The sequence below is a fragment of the Gymnodraco acuticeps genome, unplaced genomic scaffold (assembly GCF_902827175.1).
Source record: "Gymnodraco acuticeps unplaced genomic scaffold, fGymAcu1.1, whole genome shotgun sequence".
In the NCBI taxonomy this organism is placed as follows: domain Eukaryota; kingdom Metazoa; phylum Chordata; class Actinopteri; order Perciformes; family Bathydraconidae; genus Gymnodraco; species Gymnodraco acuticeps.
In genome coordinates this window covers 113,050-124,844 of record NW_022989947.1, presented here as the reverse complement: position 1 = coordinate 124,844, position 11,795 = coordinate 113,050, and the positions used below count along the sequence as shown (strand labels likewise).

The 11,795-nt window shown below is 40.5% G+C and overlaps 1 protein-coding gene across 1 annotated transcript; it reads left to right on the top strand.

The window, feature by feature from the left end:
- Positions 1–422: 422 nt before the first annotated feature.
- LOC117542660 (zymogen granule membrane protein 16-like) lies at positions 423–2,227 on the top strand. The gene is made up of 5 exons (XM_034210468.1): positions 423–487; positions 594–631; positions 708–760; positions 851–971; positions 1,564–2,227. The coding sequence occupies exons 3-5, from the start codon at positions 709–711 to the stop codon at positions 1,883–1,885; spliced, it is 495 nt and encodes a 164-aa protein (XP_034066359.1). The 5' UTR covers positions 423–487; positions 594–631; position 708; the 3' UTR covers positions 1,886–2,227.
- The last annotated feature ends 9,568 nt before the right edge of the window (positions 2,228–11,795 follow it).

The following is an 11,795-nucleotide window of genomic DNA, read 5'->3' as shown; positions in this document are numbered from 1 at the left end:
GTAAACGCGGGCTTCTGCGGGCCCGCCTCTCCTCGTGTTTGCTAGATGTTTTGTGGCTTTTGGGCAGAAATGATTTTGGTGGACCAAGGGACGGTGGGAAACTAAGATGATCTCCCGGCCGTATTTGTCTGTACTGTGTTCAATAAAACTCTCAGTGTTTTGGCTAACGACGTTACAGACTCCTTCATTCTACCTCAACATTGCAACAACATAAGTTTAACTTCACACTTGGCACATATCATATTTACACCTAGATTATGAAGATGTTGACTGGAAGGAATTACCTGACGAACCACCAACAAAAATACCCACGCACCTCCCTCCCTGTCTGATACGTCATAACTCGGCAAGGACCAATAAACTGTTCAGGATTTGTTTCTGAATGCAGTTGCACTATAAATTATCTTATCCACTCCAAATATAGATATTAGGAGAGTGTAGCTGCACACATGCTGAGGCTTCATTTGCTGTAATGCACACTTGAACGGCAAGTATCATTTTTTGAATTCCACTCATCACTAACCAAATGTATTATGTAAGTAAACAAGAATGACTGAACAGATGTATTTATATTTCTGTATTATCCACTACAGGTATCTTTTGATAATAGAAGAAACAACAAATCAGACAGGTGAGACTCCGTCTATAGTCAATAATAATTATTAACAACGAGATGCAGGGTAAATAACTCTTCTCTTTCTTTTCAGAATGCTTTTTCTTGCTATCTTCGCTGTTATTGCAGCCTCTGCTATAGCTGACCGTAAGTTTCCATGAGTACATTATCCTTCATGAATCAAATGTATAAGGATAATTCATGTTCATAATATGTTTGTCTGTCTCCTTGTCGCAGCTGAGACTCAGAGCTATTCCTACTCCCCTCCTGCGGGGTCAGGGAGTGGCTCTCCGTTCAGTATAATTGGGGAGGGAAGAATCACAGCTGTACGAGTGTGGGAGTCGTCCTACATACGAGGGTAAATGTTATAGATCATTCTTTTGGTAGGACTGAAGAGCATTTTTTAAATTAAAAATAATGTAACACTGGGTAAAAGACACCATCAGATGTTATAGTTTTGATCCACTGGTTGCAGGTATTTATTGCAATAATATGACCACTAAACATTTGAAGTTCACTTATGAATTTGTTCCTGTTTAATTTAGTACCAGATCAAACCTGATAACATAAGGTACTTGTACTTTTGTAATTTAAAAATGTAGTATTTTCCCATTTATGTTGCATATATTGTACTGCATCAATAACTAGCAACCATTGCAGATTTAGTTCAATGTTACAAAAAATAAAACAATTTTATTAAAGGTTAGGCAACTCAGTAGAATGTAAAGTAATTCATATAAGTATTTTGCCAAGTGCCATATTGAAGTAATGCATCAATAACTAAAATACGATCAATGTTTATTTTATATTATATTTGTATGATTCTGAAATGGAACATGCTGCATAATGAGTTTTTTTACCTGTGCTACTTTAAGTATGTTTTGATGTCGATGCTTTCGTACTTTGAATGCAGGACTTTAAATTGAGCATTGTTACACTTCATTCCTCAGCTTCCAGTTCCGCTACGGCTTCACCTGGTCTTCAGTTTCGGGTACGACATCCGGCCAGCTACAGGAGAGGGAATTGTCTGGCGGTGAAGCCATCATTCAGATTTCTGGGATGTACAGTCACTACGTGCAGTCAGTGGTGTTCGTAACTAGCAAGGGCCGCCATTTTGAAGCAGGCCAGCCCTCAGGCACTTCCTTCAACATGTATCCCAGCCACAAGGGTGCCGAGCTGGTCCTCATCAGTGGCACTACCCATGGAGGAATCACCTCCATCGCAGCAATCTGGGGTCGAGTTGATACATCTGCTACTCACACTGATCACTGAGAAGTAGAGCTTGCCTGAGGAGATGCTACCATTTAACCAACAACTTGGCCAAACCTATGTATGAAAATTATGGTTTATTTCAGAATGTAATTCGTCTGTTCTGCGGTGCAACATTTTAACATCACAAATCTGCACATTTGCACTTTTGCTTGCTGAAGTGCTGTTCTTTATTTAGCTGGAAACATATTTTATAGTTAAATCTTTGTTCTGATGAATGTATGGGTTGAGAGAACTTGACTATTCCTACTTAAACACTTTCAAATTATTTCCAAACACATATGAGCAACAACACAAATTCACATTATGTTGCTACTTATGCTAATTAAACAGCTGACATGCTCATAGCTTCTTGATTTCTATATATGTATGAGCATATACAGTACGTGTAATGAAGAAAAATGATTTCACAAACTCCTGCACCATATAAAAGCTTGATGAAATGTAACTTTAATTGTTTTTCCGGCATAGCATTTGTACACATCATGCTCTTGTCATTTTTTGAAAAATGTACTAGTTGATAAAAAAAGAACTCTGTAGCCTACATCAAAGCTGCTGATATATTGTGTTTTTCAATACTCATAGATACACACACATAGAGAAGTCACACTTTTGCCAAGTTTAAAAGCCGTTAGCAGTGAACAGTGACACAGAAAACATAATTTAAATCCTATTTAACTGCAAACACTCGCTACTCCAAAGAGCTCCTGTTTTCTTTTTTATCATACTCCTTTTGTTTCCATCTTCTTCATCAAACACTGTCATGACACCTGTCACATAAATCCAAACCAGGGACCTTTATCCTCCTTCATCTGGCTCCAGCAGGGCTCTCTGTTATCCTGTCGGTCCCTCTGCAGGGGACGAGGGTTTCCTCTTAGCCTCCTGGCCAGCCCTCTCCGACCCCTGTATTAAGTTAGCTTTAATTTGTTGTCCTTCCATCTTTATTTATCAAGGCCAAGTTGCATAGTCAAACATTAACATACAGCCTCTTTTCGGAAGGAAGTATTAGTGGATTACATAGTAGTTTACTTTTCCTGGGCCAGAACCGATTTGTGTGGCTGGCCTCTTTGTCGAGGTCAGCATTGTAGGAAGGCAAGAACCCTCTGCACTTGGATCAAAACTGTAGCCTATTATCATTCCTCAAGAGCCATATGTTGAGCTGTTACACATTTTCGTATGATTATTATGAATATCTGACTCTTATACACTGGGATGTTGATCATGAGGGAAGTCTTAAAACAGGTTTAATAATCCTAATTCTGGGAATTGAAAAGAAAAGTGGTTTAAAGGTCAAAGATGTATTCGGGTAACAGTAACACAGGGGAAAATCTGTTGTCTGGAGATGCAAAATGGATGAAAGAGAAAGATGAAAGGAATATGAAAAGGTTAGAAAAGTGTCAAAATAACTATACTTTCACGGGAAGACTAGGGGTAGAGGAATGTGAGAATTGGGTTAGGGATATTGCCAAATATCTGGAATGTAACTACCAGAAACCTGCAGATCCACTGCAACTCTTGTACCCCTGTAATTATGTTGTATGATGTCCTTTTTGTTTTCTGTTGTTTTTCTGTGTAACCAATGTGCTGCAGGTCTACCTTGAAAAAGATCATTGATCTCAATGGGATTTTACCTGGTTAAATAAAGGCTACAAACAAACTCTTACTACTTTTAAATCCAGACTGAAGACTTTTATTTTTGCCGCTGCTTTTAATTGAACTATTCACATGCGTTATTCATGTTTTATCTTTTAATGTTTCTAATGTGTTTTATGCTCTTAATGTCTTTCATTTTTGTAAAGCACTTTGAATTGCCTTGTGTTGCAAAGTGCTATAATTAAATTCGCCTCGCCTCGCCTCGCCTTGCCTCGCCTCGCCTCAATCATGACAAAAACATTCAATATGTGCCAAGTCCCCCGAGCATAACTCTGGAGCTAATGTCATAACTCCACAACATGGGCGGCGCCAGGATTTTTTTGCTGCAGTAGCTTAGCAGTTGCTATATGACAGCACGGCGTTGCTAGTTAATTTTCAAAATAAATAAACAAACAATACCAGTGGGCCAAACACGAGCCTGTTCATATTGTAGCGTTCACTGCTATTCAAGATCACAGATCGCTCGAGCCTTCAATGTCGAAAACGTTCTCTTTTTTTTCTGGTATTGACAGCCACAGCCACGTCTTACAGAACCAGTATAACACTCATTATGACTTTTCTCCACACTCGAACACAACTCCTACCGTCTCGTACTCCCTCCACACACACACACACCGAAAACGCACACACACACACACACACACACACACACACACACACACACACACACACACACACACACACACACACACACACACACACACACACACACACACACACACACACACACACACACACACACACACACACACACACACACACACACACCTGGAAGGGGCGGTCTCTCCCTAACTCCCACCAACAACTTTGCCTAAATAACTTTAAAAATTACAAAACTGTGCACATCTGATAACTGAAATAACTATTAACTTGGTCACGCTACAATATTATCATTAATATTTACATTAAAACATTCCTTTGATACTTATGACATTACTTTGCAAGGTAAGCACAAGCAAAATAAGTTTGTAAAAGCAGAATTTGAACACTGTTTCTGTGCTCCTACAATATTTTTGTATAATACCATTACACCCTGAGTGTACAAGTATACAATAGCAATCGTTCACTGTTTCAACTGGCATGCTGTGGCATTTAACCTCATCACCACACCGCAAACAGAAAGACGCACACACACATACACACACACACACACACACACACACCTACACAAACACGCACGCACACACGGATAGCAGGGTTGTCCGGCTGGACCGGCTCCGTTGGAGATCGCGGTCGTTTACGCTGACTTGTAAGAAATCTTTCCATTTTCGATCTGTGTTCACATACTGAGAATTATAACAACATTAGCCAAGTAACAGTTCGCGCTTTAACTTACAACGACCCCTGATAGATCTCGCGAGAATATGTATAAATATATATAGATACATTTTCATAACAAAACAATGGGGTTGCTAAGCCGTTGCTAGGCCAATTGTTGGAGTTGCTATAGCAACTCCAAGCCCTGCTCCACAAACAAGATAAACAAGTTTTACAAGTGCCGTATGATTCACTAACAAACACAGTGTGCTTTGCAGGCCCGGTTCCAGAACAAAATGACTTAAGGCCCTGACACACCAGGCCGATTTCGGCTGTTTTCGTAAGTCGCGAGACGAAGCGTGTCCTGTCGCCCAAACTCAATATGGTGTGTCCCGCACCGTCGACCATGACACGCCTTATTTGGACTGCCTGTCCCGATGCATGGCCGATTCAACATGTTGAATCCGCCATGCATCGGGTCTGGCAGTCGGACCAAACAATCACTCTGATTGGCTGTTCAGCTAGCGAATCAGTGCATGAGAAGCGAAACGGAAGTGAGGGACGTAAACAAATGATTTAAGAAGGCACACACAGACTGATATTCATTTTCATCTCATCATGGCGATCTGGAATGACGCAAACGAAGACCTGCTCATCACATTGATCCAGGAGAGGCCAGCTCTGTACGACATCACAGAGAAAAGGTACTCGAACCGAGTAGTGAAAACCAGACTCTGGCGAGAGATTGAAACGCAACTTGGCTTCTCGGGTAAGATTATCTTTTTCATCAATTGAGCTCTTTAGCAGATATTGTTGGCTTTTTATTGTTTGCCAGCGTACAGTGACGTTAACGTGAAATGTAATTTGTTATTTCAACCTTGTGTTTTGTTGTTATCTTGTTGCTAGCTGTGCAGTTTGGCACTGCATATAGATATGAATTGGACATGCTAACTAGCCACAATGGTTACATCGTTTATTTGTGTGCTTCAGAGAAAGAGCTGAGGAAGAAGTGGGATTCTCTGCGAACCCAGTACACCCGGTACAGGAGACTTGCCCCTTCGGGTAGTTGTGGAGCACCAAAGACGGGCAGACAGCAGTAGGGATGTCCCGATCTCATTTTTTAGCTTCCGATCCGATTCCGATATTTTCATATAGGTTCCGATCCGATCCCGATATTTCCCGATATTTCCCGATACCGGTTTTCAGATACCGATTTCCGATATTACTTTTTGTGTTGGCAAACAGCATTTAATTTCGTATATATTAAGAAATAGACAGGCACCCAAATAATTTATTAGACGACAAAAACCGGAGTTTTCCACAAGTGAAATTGGCTGGTCGTCTCCTGCTATGCACTCCACAATCAGCTCAGTAATCTTGCGAAATCTCTCGGAGTCTCGAGGAAGTAAAGCCTTTCGTTTCAAGCTGTCCCGCAGTATTTGTTGATGGAGTCCATCAGTCGCAGACGCTGTTGCTTTACAGTAGGCAAGGCAAGGCAAGGCAAGGCAAGGCAAGTTTATTTATATAGCACTTTTCAACACAAGGCAATTCAAAGTGCTTTACAAAAAATGAAAGAGATTAAGAAAATAGTAGGCAGCGTGTTCGTCGGGGTGGTGCTTTTTAAGATGTTTTATTAGGTTTGTGGTGTTGTATGAGACCCTGTTAGCACCACCTCGTGAGACTTCCACACCACAGACTTTGCATGTCGCAGTCGGCGACTCACTTGTAGTTATTTTTAAATGATGCCAAACTGCAGACATTTTAACTAGCTAACGATATGTGTCCGTTCCACTTTTCCAACTCGATAATGGCGGCTGATGCAATAGAACAACAACGACAAACAACGTAACAATGGAATCATGGGAAATATTAACTATGGATCGGCCCAGACATTTAATTGGATCTGCCGATCCCGATCCACCTTAAAACCCAGTATCGGGGGCCGATCCGATCCGGGGATCGGGATCGGGACATCTCTAGACAGCAGTGGATCATAACCAGGCTGCAGTTTGCACACGCTATTTGTTGTTGTTTATATCACGCAGTCTGTTCTTCTTCTCTGTCTTCCGGTTGTTGCCTATTTTTAATGATGAATACACACTACCGCCGCCTGCTGGTAAGGAGAGTTATTGCCACTCACGCACTGAAGTCTTTGCGGTGTGTTCCCGTGCGACACATGGCCAAGACGCAGGAGAACACCGCGACGCAACAGCCGACGTCGGCGAGTTCTCTGGTGACTGCTTGGTGTGTCAGGGCCTTTAGGGTGCATCTTAAGTGTCTCCTTGCCAGACTCGCTTGATCGGCATGAAAGAGCAAAGTATGTGTGGAGGGAGTTAACTCCTTGCAGACGTACATGGAAAACAATAACAACACATAAATGACTGAGCCACTCTGAATCTTTTCCAGATTTGACAACACAGAGTATAACATGTACAATTTTGATTATGATGTCGATTCAGAGAATCATGTGTTTAATCATATAAGTGACTCGTGTAAATATTATACCGATGATCAATTTAATGAGAATGTTGGACTTGAAAATACATTTTCTTTAATACATTTCAACTGCAGGAGTCTGTATGCAAACTTTAATAAGATCACTGAATACCTACATACATTTAAAAGTAAATTAAAAGTAATTGCCATATCGGAGACTTGGCTAAATAAAGACGAAGTCACTGATTTCCAAATTGAGGGTTACATGCTACACCATATCAACAGAACCAATAAGAGAGGAGGGGGTGTGGCTCTTTATGTGGACAGCGTCCTAAAATGCACACTGGTTGAAAAAATGTCAATTGTGACTGATGATTTAATGGAATGCATAACTATAGAAATTGAAATGGAAAGGAAGAGAAATGTTGTTGTGACTTGTGCATATAGAGCACCAGGATCAAATGTAGAGCTTTTTAAAGATAGTTTAGGAGTATTAATGGATGGCCTAAATGAAAATAAAACATGTATTATTTGTGGGGATTTTAACATCGATCTTCTAAATGTATCTAAACACAAAACAACTTCTGATTTCCTGGATGCATTGTACAGCAGGGGGCTTTATCCCCTAATCACTAAGCCTAGTAGAATAACATCAACTTGTGCAACATTGATCGACAATATCTTTACAAATGTCATGGAAAACAGTGCTAAGAGTGGGCTAATAATAAATGACATAAGCGACCATTTACCTGTATTTGTAGCATATGATTGGCAATTAAAGAAAAAGAAGGAAGAGACTCGCAGTAGATATGTCAGGGTCAAGGACTGATGAAGCAAAAGACACATTTAGGAGTGACCTCTTAAAGGAAGAGTGGAGAGGGGTTTATGTAGAAGATGTAAATGCTGCATATGAGTCCTTCCTAAAAATCTACATATCACTGTATAACAAACATTGTCCCACTGTACTCCGTACATATAAAGGTACTTATCATCAAAAGCCTTGGATAACCAAGGGCTTACAAAATGCTTGCAAGAAGAAAAATAACCTTTATAAAGACTTCATAACATTTAGGACAAAGGCAATTGAAAAGCAATACAAGGCATATAAAAATAAGTTGACAGTTATAATGAGACAAGCAAAAAGAGAATATTATAATAATATGTTAAAAGAAAAGAAAAATGATATCAAGGGCACATGGAAAATCTTAAATAATGTTATTGGAAATAAATCTGTATCCACTGGCCTGCCCAGTCACTTCATTGATGACAAAAATAAGGTTGTAAAAAACATGAATGAAGTGGTACATGAATTCAACTCTTTTTTTGTAAATGTCGGACCTAATCTTGCAAAGACTATTCCAAAACAACACGATGGGCAAAAAGAGGATGGCGGAATTGGGGGAAGTAAAGTGTTGCAGTCAATGTTTCTGGGAGAGATTAACGAAATTGAAATGAGATCCATTGTAGACAAATGCAAAAATAAGACTTCGACAGATAGTGATGGGATCGACATGACAATAGTGAAAACGACTATTGACTGCATAATTAAACCGCTAAGCTACATCTTTAATCTTTCATTTCAGACAGGTATTTTCCCAGATAGCATGAAAATAGCTAAAGTTATCCCACTTTTTAAAACAGGGGACAAAAGCCAATTTACCAACTACAGAACAGTGTCGTTGCTTTCACAATTTTCAAAGGTCCTTGAGAAATTGTTTGTCCAAAAATTTGATAATTTGATTGAAAAAAATGAGTTATTGAATGAGAGTCAGTATGGATTTAGGAAAAATCGATCTACAGCTTTAGCTTTAATGAAAATAACAGAAGAAATTACAACAGCTATAGAAAGAAAGAAATACACAATAGGTGTATTTATTGACTTAAAAAAGGCATTTGACACCATAGACCATTACCTATTAATTTCGAAATTACATAGATACGGAGTGAGAGGAGTAGTTCTAGATTGGTTAAAAAGTTATTTAGATAACAGACAACAATATGTAGAATTTGCTGGTAGTACATCGGAGTGTATGAACATAGAATGTGGTGTCCCGCAGGGCTCGGTTTTAGGGCCTAAACTTTTTATTTTGTACATCAATGACATATGTGAAACGTCAACATTATTGCAATTTGTGTTGTTTGCAGACGACACCAATGTATTTTGTTCAGGAGATGATGTTAGCAAAGTGTATTGGACATGAAATGGTCAAACTTAAAAGATGGTTTGATGAAAATAAGTTAACCCTAAATTTGAATAAAACGAAGTTTATGGTTTTTGCTAATATAAAAAAAGATGAAAACATTTCACTGTCCATTGATGGAGTTTTTATTGAAAGGGTTTCTGAATTTCGATTCTTAGGTGTGACGCTGGATGAAAACCTGACATGGAAATCACACATAGCACATGTTAAAACGAAAGTGTCTAGGAATATTTCTGTTCTAAACAAGGCAAAGTATTTGCTAGATTACAAGGCATTGAGGATGTTGTACTGTTCACTCATTTTGCCATTTTTCATTTATTGTATAGAAGTGTGGGGCAACACGTATATGAGCAACATAAAGCCATTGTCAATATTACAGAAAAGGGCAGTAAGAATAATTTATAAAGCTGACTCAGGAGAACACACCAACAGACTGTTTTTTAAGTCAGGACTCTTGAAACTCAAAGACATAGCTGAGCTGCAGACATTATCAGTAATGCAACAGTTGTTTGTTTTTGGATCAGACAAGGAAGACCACAGAAGGAAATTAAATGTTAAGCATCCATATGCAAGGACTACTGTTACAGCCGCTGCTACCTTGTGCCTTTAACGTTGTGTGTATGCAGATGAGCTGTGCCTTCCGATGCTGTCAGTGGCTGTCCCGACCTCGCAACATTCGCGGGGATTGGACAGACGTCACTCAAGCCCTGCCCGCTGCTGCCACGTCATCCGGGGGAGGAGGATAAAGGCTGGGCATGAACATCCGTCTGGAGGCCCTGTATTTTGTGACAGATGCCTCAACCCTCTACTTGTGACAAAGCCTTCATCCTGTGATTCTGTTAGACTGCGTAGCAGTGTATTTTCTGTGCCTCGTTAGACTGCTTAGCAGTATATTCTGTAGGGTTCTGTGCGATCTCACTGGTTAGCAGTGTGTCGTGGTATTCTGTGTTTAGAGTAGGGTTTGTGTGTGTGTGTTGCGTAGATCCAGGTTGCTTAGCTCCTGTAGACCCGCATTTAGATTAGTGACATTGTGAAACAGCTTAGACCCAGGTTAGCTTAGCGCCTGTAGATCAGCATTTGTGTATATTGCTTAGACCCCGGTGATTAGCACCGGTTGATCAGCAACAGCTGTGTTTCCACACAGTCTCCTTTTGTTTAGTGTTTTGTTCCACTTTAGAAGTGAGGTATGTTCATTCTTTTGTAGCCTACTGTGCAACTCTCTTTTGGAGTCCTGTGTTGTTAACCCGTAACAGTTTGGTCCGTTGTTGGTCCAGGCTGTTCGTGTGTTTATCATTGTTTTGTTCAGTTGCCGTCATAAATAAACCCACCGGTAACCAATACCAATTACAAACTGGTCGTGTCGTTTCCCTTTCTTACCCCTAGCAAAGAGGGAACGTAACAACTACTCTTAAACAAATGTGTATTTCGGTAGTGGTGTACAATTGTGGAATTCTCAACACAAGGATCTAAAGAATTGTATATGTATTTTTCAGTTAAAGAAGTTGTATAAATTAAGAAAGATGGGACTATATGAAGCAGAATGTGAATAAGTCTATGGGTGCGTTCACACCTGCCTTGTATAGTCCGGTTGAATCGAACCCTGGTGCGTTTGGCCGCTTGGTGCGGTTCATTTGGATCGGTGTGAACGCAGTCCGAGACCTCTTAAGTGAACTAAACAACCGGACTCTGGTCCGCTAAAATAGGTGGTCTCGGAAAGCTTTCTTGCGAACTCTGGAGCGGTTCATTGCTGGTGTGAACGCAATCCGCACCAAAACATAGCGTAGTATTTGCGCGTAATTTCTTGTTGTGGAGGAGAGGATTGCAAATGGTGGGGAAATGAGCGGCAGGGGACAAACGTGGAGCTATGAGGAACAGAGATGCCTTCTGGATATCTGGGCAGAGGAGAACATTTCTCAACTGCTGGAGAAGGTTCATAAAAACGCGGAGGTGTTCAAAATCTTTAGCGACAGACTGAAGCAACTAGGATTTAACCGGGGTGTTGAACAGTGTTGTATAAAGGTGAAGAAACTACGACAACAATACATAAAAGTGCGCGACGCGCTGCAGAAGAGCGGCAGCTCCCCAAGTATCAAAGAGACATTTATTTGGTATGAGGATCTCGACAGTATCTTGAACACAAGACCCATAGTGAGCCCCGTAGATGTGGTCGAGTCCTATGCGGAGGAAGAGGTGGATAAGTCGCCTGATGAGGGGAGCCTGAGCTCCACTGCCGATGCCGGGGCTGCTAAGGCGGATACTAGCCGCAGTTACTCCGCGGATGCCGAGGACTCTGATAACAATGGTACGTTCACTGTAAACTTATTTATGCTGCCTGTGTACATGCCTTGTTATCTGTCCTTTTGGCT

Excerpts from the sequence above, each read along its gene's own strand:
- LOC117542660 (XM_034210468.1), top strand. The coding sequence starts at position 709 with ATGCTTTTTCTTGCTATCTTCGCTGTTATTGCAGCCTCTGCTATAGCT. Across the intron at positions 761-850 it reads AGCCTCTGCTATAGCTGACC|CTGAGACTCAGAGCTATTCC; the intron begins GTAAGTTTCCAT and ends TCCTTGTCGCAG. Across the intron at positions 972-1,563 it reads GAGTCGTCCTACATACGAGG|CTTCCAGTTCCGCTACGGCT; the intron begins GTAAATGTTATA and ends TTCATTCCTCAG.